This window comes from Lontra canadensis, unplaced genomic scaffold (genome assembly GCF_010015895.1).
Source record: "Lontra canadensis isolate GAN:19392208 unplaced genomic scaffold, GSC_riverotter_1.0 scaffold14, whole genome shotgun sequence".
NCBI classification, from domain to species: Eukaryota; Metazoa; Chordata; class Mammalia; order Carnivora; family Mustelidae; genus Lontra; species Lontra canadensis.
The window spans coordinates 23345581-23362114 of NW_022631008.1; the positions used below are offsets into that span (position 1 = coordinate 23345581).

General features: G+C 38.5%; 1 protein-coding gene across 1 annotated transcript in view; it reads left to right on the forward strand.

Annotated features, from left to right (window-relative positions):
- QRSL1 (glutaminyl-tRNA amidotransferase subunit QRSL1) overlaps nt 1–16534 on the forward strand; it is a 43818-nt gene that overhangs the window by 16836 nt on the left and 10448 nt on the right. The window contains exons 6-9 of the mRNA XM_032858239.1: nt 1904–2079; nt 2169–2281; nt 4618–4810; nt 5334–5451. Of these exons, the coding sequence (XP_032714130.1) occupies nt 1904–2079; nt 2169–2281; nt 4618–4810; nt 5334–5451 (600 nt within the window). The remainder of the gene's footprint in view (nt 1–1903; nt 2080–2168; nt 2282–4617; nt 4811–5333; nt 5452–16534) is intronic.

The window sequence follows — 16534 nt, forward strand, 5'->3', positions numbered from 1 at the left end:
TTTAGAAATTGTGAAAGCAACAGCCTGATTTTGTAGCTTAGGCGGGCTTGCTAAGAAAGACAATCTTATTTGCATTTTCTGTAGAGCTCAAGGGCCATGTGACTGGTAGGAGCGTTGTTCAGTCCAAAGATTTATTCTGGGTATAGTCAAGAGAAGCACAGACCCAAAGTAACTCCAGATTGCATGGGTCCCAAAGTAGAGAGTGTTCTACTTTGTTTTTCCCCCCTTTGGATTTGCTGCTTTTATGATAGTTTTAACAACAGGAAGGTTCTTGGAGTATTATGTACCCACTAAAAGGAAGCAGCTAGAAAGCTTTGTAGTGTCAGGGAAAGATACCAAAGGTACACTGTTAAGTGGAAATTAAGTTGCCGAATACTATGTACAAGATGACCTTCTTTCTGTTAAAATAATTATATACATATATATATTAGTTGCATGGAAGTATCTGTGTGAGTATATCAAAACATAACAGGATTATTAGGGAGGCAGTGATGATAAGAGAAATTTCACTTTATACTCCATATACTTATATAACATTAAATTTTCTAGTTGGCACATACACTTTCCTAATCAGAAAAACTTTTACTCTGAAATAAAGTTTAAAAAAATGTTTAATTATGTTAAAATGTATCTCACTTAAAATTTACCATATTAACCATTTTTAAGTGCATAGTTCAGTGTTAAATACATTCACATTGTTGTGCAACCAATTTCCAGCATTTGGTTCATTTGCAGAACTGAAACTCAGTACCCTTTAAAAAACAGCTTCCCATTTGCCTGTCCTCCTAGCCCCTGGCAATCACTCTTTAACCTTCCGTCTCTAGGAACTTAGACTCTAGGTACCTCGAGTGAATATTATTCAGTATTTGTGCTTTTATAACTGACCTATTCACTTAGCAAAATGTCCTCAAGATTAGTTTTTTGTTTTGTCTTTAATAAGAAAAACATACACTCTCTAGATAACTGAGCAAAGAAATGGGCACTTCATAGTTGGGTAATGCAAATACAAATAAATGTGAAAAATTATTCAAAAATGCACATTAACAAAGATTTTTCGTTATTCAGATTAACCAGCTTTTAGAACTGCTAGTACTCAGTGATGATGATGAAACATAAGCCCAAATCTGATTCACTGCAGTTGGAAATATAAATTGGCAGAGCCTCTCTGACAAGTCATTTGACAATACAGATTAAGAAATTAGAATAACAGGCAGACCCTATGCCTCATTAACGCTACTTCTTGGAAGCCAGCCTAAAAAATAACCAGACATATGGGCAAAGATTTATGTTCAAAGGTGTTTATTACAAAGTAATTTATCATGCAGCTATTATCCTAGTTGGCAACAACATATATGTTTAAATAAATTAAAGTACATTTCTATCTGTGATTCTAAATGAGGTAGCGGAAGGTTCTGTGTATGAATTTCTGGGAGAGGTGTGTTGAGTTTGTAAAAGCATACTGTAAAACTGCCATCAAAGGAAGGTATAAGGTGTCTGTGTATATACTGATAGGCTTTAAAATCCTGGGAATCACCAATTGTTATGATGGGATATTGTACATATTTTAAATTTTCAGTAATTTTAATGAGCTAGCAAAAGGCTCATGATAAGAAAAAAAGAGATAGGAAGTTAAAATTACAGAATGACCTGAGCCACGAAAGAAAACTGCATTTTAAGAAAGTCTTGAAGTTAATATGTCAAAATGTCAACAGTGTGTTTGCCTTAGGCAGTAGAATATTTTGTTACCTCCTTACACTTCTTCTGTATTTTAGGAGTTCTCTGAGACAAGCATGTCTGACTTTTGTATAACCAGGGGGAAATAAAGTTTAAAAGTATATACACTTAAAAATAGATTCCAGATATAATTGGAGATCTTCTAAAGAAAATTCCATTTAAATTCCAGGGCTTTAGGATCAGATACAGGAGGATCGACCAGAAATCCAGCTGCCCACTGCGGGGTTGTTGGTTTCAAACCAAGCTATGGCTTAGTTTCTCGTCATGGCCTCATTCCCCTGGTGAATTCAATGGATGTGCCAGGAATCTTAACCAGACGTGTGGATGATGCAGCAATTGTGTTGGGTATTTATATGATTCCATAGAGTTTCAAAACATTATAAATTTCCCTGTAAAACATTCTGTCTGTCATTCCTAAATATTTCTCCTTACAGGTATGCTGGCCGGGCATGACCCCAAAGATTCTACCACAATACAAGACCCTGTCAAACCATTTACACTTTCCACTTTGACAGATGTGAGCAAACTATGTATAGGAATTCCGAAGGTAACTCTTCCCTTTTATTACTTTACAGAAATGCTAGCAGGTCAAACACAGGGAACAGACCTGGGAAACAGACCGGTTGGCTTTGAATCCTGCTGTGCCACTTTAATTAGCTGTGCAGTCCAAGCACATGACTTAATCTAAGCTCAATTTCCCAATCTACAAAATGGGGATAATAACAGTGTTGATCTCAGAGAGCAGTAAGGCTTAAATTTGGTAATCATCATGGGGATGTAATATACAGCATGGTGACCATAGTTAATAATACCATATTGCATATTTGAAAGTTACTAAGAGAGTAGATCTTAAAGTTCTTTTTTCTTTTCTTTTTTAAAGATTTTATTTATTTGACAGAGTGAGTGCAAGCGAGGGAACATGAGCAGAGGGAGCGGGAGAGGGAGGAGCAGGCTTCCAGCCAAGCAGGGACCCCGGTATGAGACTCCATCCCAGGACCCTGGGATCATGATCTGAGCCGAAGGCAGGCGCTCAATGACTGAGCCACCCAGGTACCTGATCTTAAAGTTCTTATCACAAGGGCAAAGCAAACTCTTGTCATTGTGTATGGTAATGGATGTTAACTTAGACTTATTGTGGTGATCATTTTTTAATATATGCAAATATTGAATCATATATTGAAACTATCATAATGTTGTATGTCAGTTTATCTCACTAAAAAAATGAATCATGTTAAGCAGGGGTCTGTAAACATTTTCTGTAAAGGGTCAGTTGGTAAACATTTTAGGCTTTGTGGGCCATACAGTGTTTAGTGTCACTGTTTAACTCTGCCACCGTCGTGTGAAAGCAGCCACAGGCCATATGTAAATGAGAGTGTGGCTGTGCTCTAGTAAAACTTTATTTTCAAAAATAACTGGAAAGGGGCGTCTGGGTGGCTCAGTGGGTTAAGCCTCTGCCTTCGGCTCAGGTCATGATCTCAGGGTCCTGGGATTGAGCCCCGCATCGGACTCTCTGCTGAGTGGAGGGCCTGCTTCCCCCTCCCCCTCTGCCTGCTTCTCTGCCTACTTGTGACCTCTCTCTCTCTCTCTCTGTCAAATCAATAAATAAAATCTTTAAAAAAAAAAACAAAAACCTGGCAATAATCTGCTGGGAGGCTATAATCTGCTAATCTGGGGTGTAAACAATATAGCCCAGAGCCATACCTTGCATAGTAAAGGCTGAATACATGTTACCTTCTTTACTACCGTCATTAGTATTGCTACTGCATTTATTACAGTAGCAACCGAGAAATTCATGGATGAAGGTCAATATGTTAAATTACTGACCTTTAAACAACTTACTGAGTTTTAAGCTTAACAGTTGATTGTTTGGATAATTCTTTGTTGTGGGACACTGCGCTGTGCATCGTAAGATGCTTAGCAGTGTCACTGGCCTTTAGCCTTGGAAGCAGTGGTTCCCCACAAACAGCACAACCCCACAAACAAAAATGTATGCAGATATTACCAAACATCCTCTGATTGAGACAAAGGGGATAAAATTGCCCCCAATTGAGATCACCGCTGTAGAGAAATACTTTCTTTAAAAATTTCAATTAAGATAATAGCTGTGCCTTCCTTTAAGGATTTAGAGAGAGCATAGGTTGTAGAAAGAGACCTAGTTTAGAATCCTAGATCCTTGGGGCACCTGGGTGGCTCAGTGGGTTAAGCCTCTGCCTTCAGCTCAGGTCATGATCTCAGGGTCCTGGGATCGAGCCCCATATCGGGCTTCCTGCCCAGCGGGGAGCCTGCTTTCCCCCTCTCTCTGTCCGCCTCTCTTCCTAATTGTAATCCCTCCTGCTGTCAAATAAATAAATATATTTTTTTAAAAAAAGCATTAAATGAAGGGGGCACCTGGTGGCTCAGTCAGGTAAACATCCAACTCTTGATCTCAGCCCAGGTCTTGATCTCAGGGTCATGAATTCAAGCCCTCTGCTAGGCTCCACGGTGGAGCCTACTTAAAAAAAAAAAATGTTCAACCTGAGACTCCTTATACAAAAGTTTCTGCAAAAGCATTAAGTTAGAGAACCTTTGAAAAGCATCTAGCAGAGTATCTGATAATGAACATTTAACACATACGGGGTCTCCAGCCATTTCTCTCATCTTTAATATTGTTAGTATTTAATATTGTTAATATTGATATTATTGTTTAATATCTCATCTCTCATAAATAACTAGTATAGTGCTTGTCATGCTGTAAGCCCTCTTAAATTAATTCGGTCTCTCTAGCTACCTACTAGCAATTTAATCAGATTTTCTAATGTACTGCCAAAGGTCCTAAAGTACATATTTGTATGAAACCATCTATACAGATGTTCTAATTTCCATATCTTGACTTTTTCCAATAAGGAATATCTTGCACCAGAATTATCAGGTGAAGTGCGATCTTTTTGGTCCAAAGCTGCTAACCTCTTTGAGTCTGAGGGGGCCAACGTAATTGAAGTGTCCCTGCCTCACACCAGTTATTCAATTGTCTGCTACCACGTATTGTGTACATCGGAAGTGGCATCGAATATGGCAAGATTTGATGGGCTAGAATATGGTAAGATGGCTGTGTTTGGGATTTTTAAGGTAGTTGTGTCCAACATTTGGTAGTTTCACTTATTCGTGACCAAAAAAAATCCCCAGAGATAAGGTTAATGATTTAGATAAGTAAACCAGTGAATCGTCTTACCTTTGTCATTTAGTCTTCTGCTTACACTGTTCATCATAAATATCTCTGTATGTTTGGCTTCCCTCTCTGAAATGTGACTATTTTACAGGAATAGTGTCTTATCCTTATATTCTCAGTCTGTCAAATGTAGTTCCTGGCACATGGTAGGAGTTCGGTAGATATTTGGATGGAAGGAGGGAATGAGAGAGGGAGGGATGAGGAGGTGAACAAATGAAGTTTCCTTCTTAGTTATTTTCTCCTCTCTCCTTGATTCTTAGGAGATAAAGAAGAGGAGCCACTAAGGACAGTCTCCCAAAATTTTAATATTGGTCAGAAATGTGAATCTGCACTTGCTTTTCAGCCAAAACTTTACTTCCTTTTCAAATAATGTTTATCTCTTTTTTGTTTTTAGGTCATAGGTGTGACATCAATGTGTCTACTGAAGCCATGTATGCTGCAACCAGGCGAGAAGGGTTTAATGATGTGGTGAGAGGAAGAATTCTCGCAGGAAATTTTTTCTTATTAAAAGAGTAGGTAATGGGGCACCTGGGTGACTCAGTTGGTTAAGCATCTGTCTTCGACTCAGATCATGATCCTGGTGCCCTGGGATCGAGTTCTGCATTGGGCTCCCTGCTCTGTTAGGAGTTTGCTTCTCCCTCAGCCTCTCCCACTGCTTTTGCTCTCTCTCAAATAAGTAAATAAAATCTTAAAAAATAAAGAGTAAGTAATCAGAAATTTTCTCCATTCTTGAACATTCAAGAGTACATTAGTTCCATATCTACAGGTCTTATTAAGTTGAGATATTTGCTAAAGAAGCAAAATCCCTATTTGAATTAGAAATCATAACTAAAGACCCGTTTATAGTACTTTTAGTTTCTGGTTATTTGAATGCAAAAAAAAAAAAAAAAAAAATTGACACTCTAGCAAAATAATTAGTACAAAACTAAGTAGGAAGCCCTAAAGAATTTTAGCCTCTTTAAATGTCCCCTGATTATTATTGCCACATTGGCTTATTGTTGTTGGAGACTTAAACAGGAAGTTACATTGGTGTATCTTGAAAAATTTAGCAAATCAATTTAGTCTTCCCCTACATTAAATATCTGTTTGCTCCAAGAAAGAATTCTAAGTTACTAGGGCTCCTACTTAGATTGTCTTTAATATAAATATATTCATCATCTTGTGAATAGAATTCATCTTGCATACCATCAGGTCTGTTTAAGAGGACATGAGAAGTGTGAAAAGGCAAGAATGATTGTTTTAATGAATAGCTTCCTGAGTTTTTCTATATTCCCTGAAGGACAGAAAGCACTTTGTTCATCTGTGTATCCTTTCAGGGCTGATACTTAGGATTACTTTTTCCAAAAATACTATTTGAACAGCCGCGATGGAAAACAGCATGGCGGTTCCTCAAAAAATTAAAAATAGAACTACCATATATGATCCAGCAATCCTACTTCTGAGGATATAGCCAAAGGAAATGAAATCATTATCTCAGAGCATTTTCACAACAGCAAAGACAGGAAGATAACCTAATTGTCCAATGGTGGTTGCCTGGGTCTGTGGGTTAGGGGAAACAGGGAGATGCTGTGGGCTAGGGGAAATAGGGAGATGTTGGACGAAGGGTACAAACTTGTAGTGATAAAATGAATTAGCTCTGGGGGCATTTGGGTGGCTCAGTCAGTTAAGTGTCTGCCTTTGGCTCAGGTCATGATCCTGGGGTCCCAGGGTCAAGTCCCATATAAGGCTCCCTGCTCAGCAGGGAGTCTAGTTCTCCCTCTGCCCCTCACCTTGCTAATGTTCTCTCTCTTCCTCTCTCAAATAAGTAAATAAAATCCAAAAAAAAAAAAAAAAAAAGATGAATAAGTTCAGGGGATACAAAGCATAGTTACTATAATTAACAGTACTGTGTTATATACTTGAAAATGCTGAGAGTACATCTTAAATGTTCTCACCGCTCACACTCAAAATTATAATTATATAAGGTGATAAATGTGTTATTGACCCTATTGTAATCATTTCACAATATATACATATATCTAATTATCATATTGTACACCTTGAAATTACACAATTTAATATGTCAATTATATTTTGGTAAAGCTTGAAAATAAAAACCTAAAAATATTTGATTATGTTCTACAGAACATAAAAGACTCTTTTCCTATAAATCAAAACTATAATGCGATATTACCTCAAACTTATTAGAATGGCTAAAATCAAAAACACAAGAAACAACAGGTGTTGGCGAAGATGTGGAGAAAAAGGAACCCTTCAGCACTGTTGGTGGGAACCCAGACTGGTGTAGCCACTCTGGAAAACAGTATGGAGGTTCCTCAAAAAGTTAAAAGTAGAACTATCCAGCAGTCACACTACTGGGTATTTACCCAAAGAATACACAAACACTAATTGAAAAGGATACATGCATCCCTGTGTAGCAGCGTTATTTACAGTAGCCAAGATATGGAAGCAGCCCAAGGGTCCATCAGTTGATGAATGGATGAGGAAGATGTGGTGTATATATACACAATGGACTATTACTCAGCGATAAAAAAGAATGAAATCTTACCATTTGCAATGACCCTGTGGAGCTAGAGAGTACAATGCCATGCGAAAGAAGTCATCAGAGAAAGACAAATAAATACCTTATGATTGCACTCATGTGGAATTTAAGAAAACAACAACAACAACAACAACAACAACAAATGAGCGAGGGGTGGGACAGAGGGGAGAGAGAGCCATACCAAGAAACAGGCTCTTAACTATAGAGAACAAACTGATAGTTACCAGAGGGGAGGAAGGTGGAGGAAGATGATGGGGATTAAGGAGTGCACTTGTCATGAGGAACACCTGAGCACCAGGTGATGTATGGAACTGTTGAATCACTGTATTGTACACTGTGTGGTAATTAACTGGAATTCAAACAAAAATTTTTTTAAAAAACAATTTAAAAAAATAAGACTTTTCAATATTAACCAGATGACTAATGATTTTGGAGTAGGAAAAGAAAATGAAATGTTGCTGAGAGGTTATCTAAGCAAAGACTTTCATTAAGTGGAAAATGTTACATTTGCCAAATATAACTGATTCAAGTCAAATTGTGTATCTCAGGGCACAATTTTTTTTAAATTTTCTTATAAACATATAATGTATTATTAGCCCCAAGGGTACAGGTCTGTCAACTGCCAGGTTTACCCACTTCACAGCACTCACCATAGCACATACCCTCCCCAATGTCCATAACCCCACCACCCTCTCCCAACCCCCTCCCCACAGCAACCCTCAGTTTGTTTTGTGAGATTGAGAGTCTCTTATGGTTTGTCTCCCTCCTGATCCCATCTTGTTTCATTTATTCTTTTCCTACCCCCCAAACTCCCCACGTTGCATCTCCACTTCGTCATATCAGGGAGATCATATGATAGTTGTCTTTCTCTGATTGACTTATTTCACTAAGCATAATACCCTCTAGGTTCATTCACGTCATCACAAATGGCAAGATTTCATTTCTTTTGATGGCTGCATAGTATTCCATTGTGTATATATACCACATCTTCTTTATCCATTCATCTGTTGATGGACATCTAGGTTCTTTCCATAGTTTGGCTATTGTTGACATTGCTGCTATAAACATTCAGGTGCACGTGCCCCTTCGGATCACTACGTTTGTATCTTTAGGGTAAATACCCAGTAGTGCAATTGCTGGGTCATAGGGTACTTCTATTTTCAACTTTTTGAAGAACCTCCATGCTGTTTTCCAAAGTGGTTGCACCAGCTTGCATTCCCACCAACAGTGTTGGAGGGTTCTCAGGGCACAATTTGATAGAGTATCTTGGTCACTGTAACAGCATATAAAGAAACTGAAGGAGAGGAGTCTGAAACCTTCTCCATGGTCACCAGTTGAGGGAATTGACAAAAGGAACTGAGAATTTCTGCTGGCATTCCTATCTCCTGAGTCAGAGAACTTAAGTCAGCTTTTTTGTTTTGAGGGATTTTGTTTGTTCACTCACTTGTTTTGTGAGGGGAGGATAGACATGAGTGATAGGAAAAATGGAATTTGGGTATACTTTTTTTTTTTTTTTTTTAGTCTTAAAAAGTCAGTTTATGTGCCAGGAACTATAACAACTCATAACATTTTTTTTTCTTCATGTGGTGCCTCAGTTTACAATTTTGTCATTCTTCTACTACCTTTTGTTCAAAAAACAAAACAAATTTATTGAGTTAGGAATCCACAGTTTATTTTTAAAGAACATGAGCCACATTTAAATCTGATTTTTACTGTTTGTCTTCAATTTGTCCTATCTGTTCTTTCTTTTAACGTTTTTTTCCTGCCTTCTTTTGTACTTAAATAATTTTTAAAGAGATTTAAAACAAGAAAAAAGTCACTTATATTTGCCTAAATATTTACTATTTCTGGTGCTTTTTTATTCCTTTGTGTAGATCCAAATATCCATCTGGTGTAATTTTTTTCTCCCTAAAGAACTTTAATATTTCTTGTAGTATAATCCTGCTGGCAATTAGTTCTTCCAGCTTTTGTTTATATGTAAAAGTGTTTATTTTGACATTTTCTCTCAGTATCAAATTCTAGATTGATAGCTTTTCTTTCAGTACCTTAAAGATCTTGTGTTGCCTCCAGACTTGCATAGTTTCTGAGAATTGTTGTCATTCTTGTCTTTGTTCTTCTGTAACAGGTCTTCCCCCATCACACACACACACACACAGACACACACACACCCCTGCTGATTTTAAGACTTTATCACTGGTTTTCAGGAATTTGTGATGTGTCTTGGTGTGGTTTTCTCCCTGGTTTCCTTGTGTTTAGGGGTTTGTTGAGCTTCTTGGATCTGTGGGTGTATTATTTTAATCAAATTGGGAAAAGTTTTGGCCACTGTTTCTTAATATTTTTTCTGACCTTCCCCCCTTCTTCTGGGACCCCTTTCGTTTGTATGTTAATCTGCTTGATATTGTCCCACAGCACACTGATGGCTCCATCCTGGTTTCTGTTTGTTTTTATTGTTTTTTTTTTCTTTTGTAGTCTTTTTCTCTGCTTCCTTTTGGATAGTTCCTATTACTATCTTCAGAATCACTGATCTGCTGTGTCACCTGCTGTCAGCCACATCACAGGTCATTTTTCTTTTCTACTTTGCATTTTTCATTCCTAGAACTTCTAAGCAGGTCTTCTTATCTCCTTGGTTTCTTCATGATACATGTTTTCTTCTACCTTCTTGAACATATGGAACATATTTACAGTAGCTGTTTTAATGTTTTTATCTGCTAATTTGCACATTTCTGTTGTTTCTGGATCTCTTTATATTGATTGCTTCTTACCCCCTAGTTATGGGTTATATTTTCTGCTTTTTTGCATGACTGGGCATAGTGACTTTTATGTTATCATTTGCTGAATTTTTGTTGTATTCCTTTAAACCATGTCAGGCTTTGTTCTGGGATGCAGTTAAGTTACTCAGAATCTGGGGCACCTGGGTGGCTCAGTGGGTTAAAGCCTCTGCCTTCGGCTCAGGTCATGATTCCAGGGTCCTGGGATCGAGCCCCGAGTCGGGCTCTCTGCTCAGCGGGGAGCCTTCTTCCCCCCGCCCTGCCTCTGCCTGCCTCTCTGCCTACTTGTGATCTCTATCTGTCAAATACATACATACATACATACATACATACATAAATAGTTACTCAGAATCGGGTTGGATCCTTTCAAGGCTTCCTTTTAAAAAAGCTTTGCAAGGATGAGTCCAAAATGGCCTTTAGGCTTATTTAAACTCTACTTTAGGCAGTACCCTTGAAGAATTCTGCCAGATGCCTCATGTATTATGAAGTCTTTCCACTTTGGCTGTTAGGAACACACCCTGTTTCTAGCCCTATATGAGCTCTTGCAGTTGTTTGACTTTTCAGTGATTCTCTCCCAAGCCTTGAGAATTTCTTCTCCCTACATGCACACAGATCAGTACTTAGCCAAAGACTTGAGAGATCATTCTACAGATCTCTTGAGCTCTTTCTGTGTGCTATTTTCTCCTCTCTGGTACTCGATGAGAAAATTCCAGTTTTCTTTGCCTCCCTGAACTTCCAGTCCTCGTCCCCAACTTCCTGAAAATGCCCCCTGAAAACTCTGTGTAGGTTCCTCCTGTCTGGGCTGAGGCCTGGAAACTGCCTCCAGGCATTACACTGGGGAAATTAAAGGGCTCACTTACTTGCTTCCCCTCTCTCAGAACTCCCTCTCTTGAATGCCTGCTGTCTAATATCTGAAAATGGTTGCTATTTTGCCTAGCTTCCTAGGCAAAATAAAGCAGGGTAAATTACTATGGGTAAATACTAGGGTATGTTACTATTTACTATGGCAGGGTAAATTCCATCCCTCTATCATTAATGGAAACAAAAGTTATGTTTTTGAACCATATTTAAAGTAGGAAGAGATTTTTTTTTTATTTTTTATAAACATATATGTTTTTCCCCCAGGGGTACAGGTCTGTGAATCGCCAGGTTTACACACCTCACCGCACTCACCATAGCACATACCCTCCCCAATGTCCATAATAACCCCACCCCCCCAACCCCCCTCCCCCCAGCAACCCTCAGTTTGTTTTCTGAGATTAAGAGTCACTTATGGTTTATCTCCCTCCCAATCCCATCTTGCTTCATTTACTCTTCTCCTATCCCCTTAACCCCCACGTTGCATCTCCTCTCCCTCATATCAGGGAGATCATATGATAGTTGTCTTTCTCCGACTGACTTATTTCGCTAAGCATGATACCCTCTAGTTCTATCCACGTCGTCGCAAATGGCAAGATTTCATTTCTTTTGATGGCTGCATAGTATTCCATTGTGTATATATACCACATCTTCTTTATCCATTCGTCTGTTGATGGACATCTAGGTTCTTTCCATAGTTTGGCTATTGTAGACATTGCTGCTATAAACATTCGGGTGCACGTGCCCCTTGGGATCACTACGTTTGTATCTTTAGGGTAAATACCCAGCAGTGCAATTGCTGGGTCATAGGGTAGTTCTATTTTCAACATTTTGAGGAGCCTCCATGCTGTTTTCCAGAGTGGTTGCACCAGCTTGCATTCCCACCAACAGTGTAGGAGGGTTCCCCTTTCTCCGCATCCTCACCAGCATCTGTCATTTCCGGACTTGTTAATTTTAGCCATTCTGACTGGTGTGAGGTGGTATCTCATTGTGGTTTTGATTTGTATTTCCCTGATGCCGAGCGATATGGAGCACCTTTTCATATGTCTGTTGGCCATCTGGATGTCTTCTTTGCAGAAATGTCTGTTCATGTCTTCTGCCCATTTCTTGATTGGATTATTTGTTCTTTGGGTGTTGAGTTTGCTAAGTTCTTTATAGATTCTGGACACTAGCCCTTTATCTGATATGTCGTTTGCAAATATCTTCTTCCATTCTGTCAGTTGTCTTTTGGTTTTGTTAACTGTTTCCTTTGCTGTGCAAAAGCTTTTGATCTTGATAAAATCCCAATCGTTCATTTTTGCCCTTGCTTCCCTTGCCTTTGGCGATGTTCCTAGGAAGATGTTGCTGCGGCTGAGGTCGAAGAGGTTGCTGCCTGTGCTCTCCTCAAGGATTTTGATGGATTCCTTTCTCACATTGAGGTCCTTCATCCATTTTGAGTCTATTTTCGTGTGTGGTGTAAGGAAATGATCCAATTTCATTTTTCTGCATGTGGCTGTCCAATTTTCCCAACACCATTTATTGAAGAGGCTATCTTTTTTCCATTGGACATTCTTTCCTGCTTTGTCGAAGATTAGTTGACCATAGAGTTGAGGGTCTATTTCTGGGCTCTCTATTCTGTTCCATTGATCTATGTGTCTGTTTTTGTGCCAGTACCATGCTGTCTTGATGATGACAGCTTTGTAGTAGAACTTGAAGTCTGGAATTGTGATGCCACCAACTTTGGCTTTCTTTTTTAATATTCCTTTGGCTATTCGCGGTCTTTTCTGGTTCCCTATAAATTTTAGGATTCTTTGTTCCATTTCTTTGAAAAAAATGGATGGTACTTTGATAGGAATTGCATTAAATGTGTAGATTGCTTTAGGTAGCATAGACATTTTCACAATATTTATTCTTCCAATCCAGGAGCATGGAACATTTTTCCATTTCTTTGTGTCTTCCTCAATTTCTTTCATGAGTACTTTATAGTTTTCTGTGTATAGATTCTTAGTCTCTTTGGTTAGGTTTATTCCTAGGTATCTTATAGTTTTGGGTGCAATTGTAAATGGGATGGACTCCTTAATTTCTCTTTCTTCTGTCTTGTTGTTGGTGTAGAGAAATGCGACTGATTTCTGTGCATTGATTTTATATCCTGACACTTTACTGAATTCCTGTACCAGTTCTAGCAGTTTTGGAGTGGAGTCTTTTGGCTTTTCCACATATAGTATCATATCATCTGCGAAGAGTGATAGTTTGACTTCTTCTTTGCCGATTTGGATGCCTTTAATTTCTTTTTGTTGTCTGATTGCTGAGGCTAGGACTTCTAGTACTATGTTGAATAGCAGTGGTGATAACGGACATCCCTGCCGTGTTCCTGACCTTAGCAGAAATGCTTTCAGTTTTTCTCCACTGAGAATAATATTTGCGATGGTTTTTTCATAGATGGCTTTGATAATATTGAGGTATGTGCCCTCTATCCCTACACTTTGAAGAGTTTTGATCAGGAAGGGATGCTGTACTTTGTCAAATGCTTTTTCAGCATCTATGGAGAGTATCATATGGTTCTTGTTCTTTCTTTTATTAATGTGTTGTATCACATTGATTGATTTACGGATGTTGAACCAACCTTGCAGCCCTGGAATAAATCCCACTTGGTCGTGGTGAATAATCCTTTTAATGTACTGTTGAATCCTATTGGCTAGTATTTTGGTGAGAATTTTTGCATCTGTGTTCATCAAGGATATTGGTCTGTAGTTCTCTTTTTTGATGGGATCCTTGTCTGGTTTTGGGATCAAGGTGATGCTGGCCTCATAAAATGAGTTTGGAAGTTTTCCTTCCATTTCTATTTTTTGGAACAGTTTCAGGAGAATAGGAATTAGTTCTTCCATAAATGTTTGGTAGAATTCCCCCGGGAAGCCGTCTGACCCTGGGCTTTTGTTTGTTTGGAGATTTTTGATGACTGTTTCAATCTCCTTACTGGTTATGGGTCTGTTCAGGCTTTCTATTTCTTCCTGGTTCAGTTGTGGTAGTTTATATGTCTCTAGGAATGCATCCATTTCTTCCAGATTGTCAAATTTGTTGGCATAGAGTTGCTCATAATATGTTCTTATGATTGTCTGTATTTCTTTGGTGTTAGTTGTGATCTCTCCTCTTTCATTCATGATTTTATTGATTTGGGTCCTTTCTCTTTTCTTTTTGATAAGTCTGGCCAGGGGTTTATCAATCTTATTAATTCTTTCAAAGAACCAGCTCCTAGTTTCGTTGATTTGTTCTATTGTTTTTTTGGTTTCTATTTCATTGATTTCTGCTCTGATCTTTATGATTTCTTTTCTCCTGTTGGGTTTAGGGTTTCTTTCTTGTTCTTTCTCTAGCTCCTTTAGGTGTAGGGTTAGGTTGTGTACCTGAGACCTTTCTTGTTTCTTGAGAAAGGCTTGTACCGCTATATATTTTCCTCTCAGGACTGCCTTTGTTGTGTCCCACAGATTTTGAACCTTTGTATTTTCATTATCATTTGTTTCCATGAATTTTTTCAATTCTTCTTTAATTTCCTGGTTGACCCATTCATTCTTTAGAAGGATGCTGTTTAGTCTCCATGTATTTGGGTTCTTTCCAAATTTCCTCTTGTGATTGAGTTCTAGCTTTAGAGCATTGTGGTCTGAAAACATGCAGGGAATGATCCCAATCTTTTGATACCGGTTGAGACCTGATTTAGGACCGAGGATGTGATCTATTCTGGAGAATGTTCCATGGGCACTAGAGAAGAATGTGTATTCTGTTGCTTTGGGATGAAATGTTCTGAATATATCTGTGATATCCATCTGGTCCAGTGTGTCATTCAAAGCCTTTATTTCCTTGTTGATCTTTTGCTTGGATGATCTGTCCATTTCAGTGAGGGGAGTGTTAAAGTCCCCTACTATTATTGTATGATTGTTGATGTGTTTCTTTGATTTTGTTATTAATTGGTTTATATAGTTGGCTGCTCCCACGTTAGGGGCATAGATATTTACAATTGTTAGATCTTCTTGTTGGACAGATCCTTTGAGTATGATATAGTGTCCTTCCTCATCTCTTATTATAGTCTTTGGCTTAAAATCTAATTGATCTGATACAAGGATTGCCACTCCTGCTTTCTTCTGATGTCCATTAGCATGGTAAATTCTTTTCCACCCCCTCACTTTAAATCTGAAGGTGTCTTCGGGTTTAAAATGAGTTTCTTGTAGGCAACATATAGATGGGTTTTGTTTTTTTATCCATTCTGATACCCTGTGTCTTTTGATTGGGGCATTTAGCCCATTAACATTCAGGGTAACTATTGAGAGATATGAATTTAGTGCCATTGTATTGCCTGTAAGGTGACTGCTACTGTATATTGTTTCTGTTCCTTTCTGATCTACTAGTTTTAGGGTCTCTCTTTGCTTAGAGGACCCCTTTCAATATTTCCTGTAGAGCTGGTTTGGTGTTTGCAAATTCTTTCAGTTTTTGTTTGTCCTGGAAGCTTTTAATCTCTCCTTCTATTTTCAATGATAGCCTAGCTGGATATAGTATTCTTGGCTGCATGTTTTTCTCGTTTAGTACTCTGAATATATCATGCCAGCTCTTTCTGGCCTGCCAGGTCTCTGTGGATAAGTCTGCTGCCAATCTAATATTTTTACCATTGTATGTTACAGACTTCTTCTCCCGGGCTGCTTTCAGGATTTTCTCTTTGTCACTAAGACTTGTAAATTTGACTATTAGGTGACGGGGTGTGGACCTATTCTTATTGATTTTGAGGGGGGTTCTCTGAACCTCCTGGATTTTGATGCTTGTTCCCTTTGCCATATTGGGGAAATTCTCTCCAATAATTCTCTCCAATATACCTTCTGCTCCCCTCTCTCTTTCTCCTTCTTCTGGAATCCCAATTATTCTAATGTTGTTTCGTCTTATGGTGTCACTTATCTCTCGAATTCTGCCCTCGTGGTCCAGTAGCTGTTTGTCTCTCTTTTGCTCAGCTTCTTTATTCTCTGTCATTTGGTCTTCTATATCGCTAATTCTTTCTTCTGCCTCATTTATCCTAGCAGTGAGAGCCTCCATTTTTGATTGCACCTCATTAATAGCTTTTTTTATTTCAACTTGATTAGATTTTAGTTCTTTTATTTCTCCAGAAAGGGCTTTTATATCTCCCGAGAGGGTTTCTCTAATATCTTCCATGCCTTTTTCGAGCCCGGCTAGAACCTTGAGAATCATCATTCTGAAGTCTAGATCTGACATATTACCAATGTCTGTATTGATTAGGTCCCTAGCCTTTGTTACTGCCTCTTGTTCTTTTTTTTTGTGGTGAATTTTTCCGCCTTGTCATTTTGTCCAGATAAGAGTATATGAAGGAACAAGTAAAATACTAAAAGGATGGCAACAACCCCAGGAAAATATGCTTTAGCCAAATCAGAAGAGATCCCAAACCTTGGGGGGGGGGGG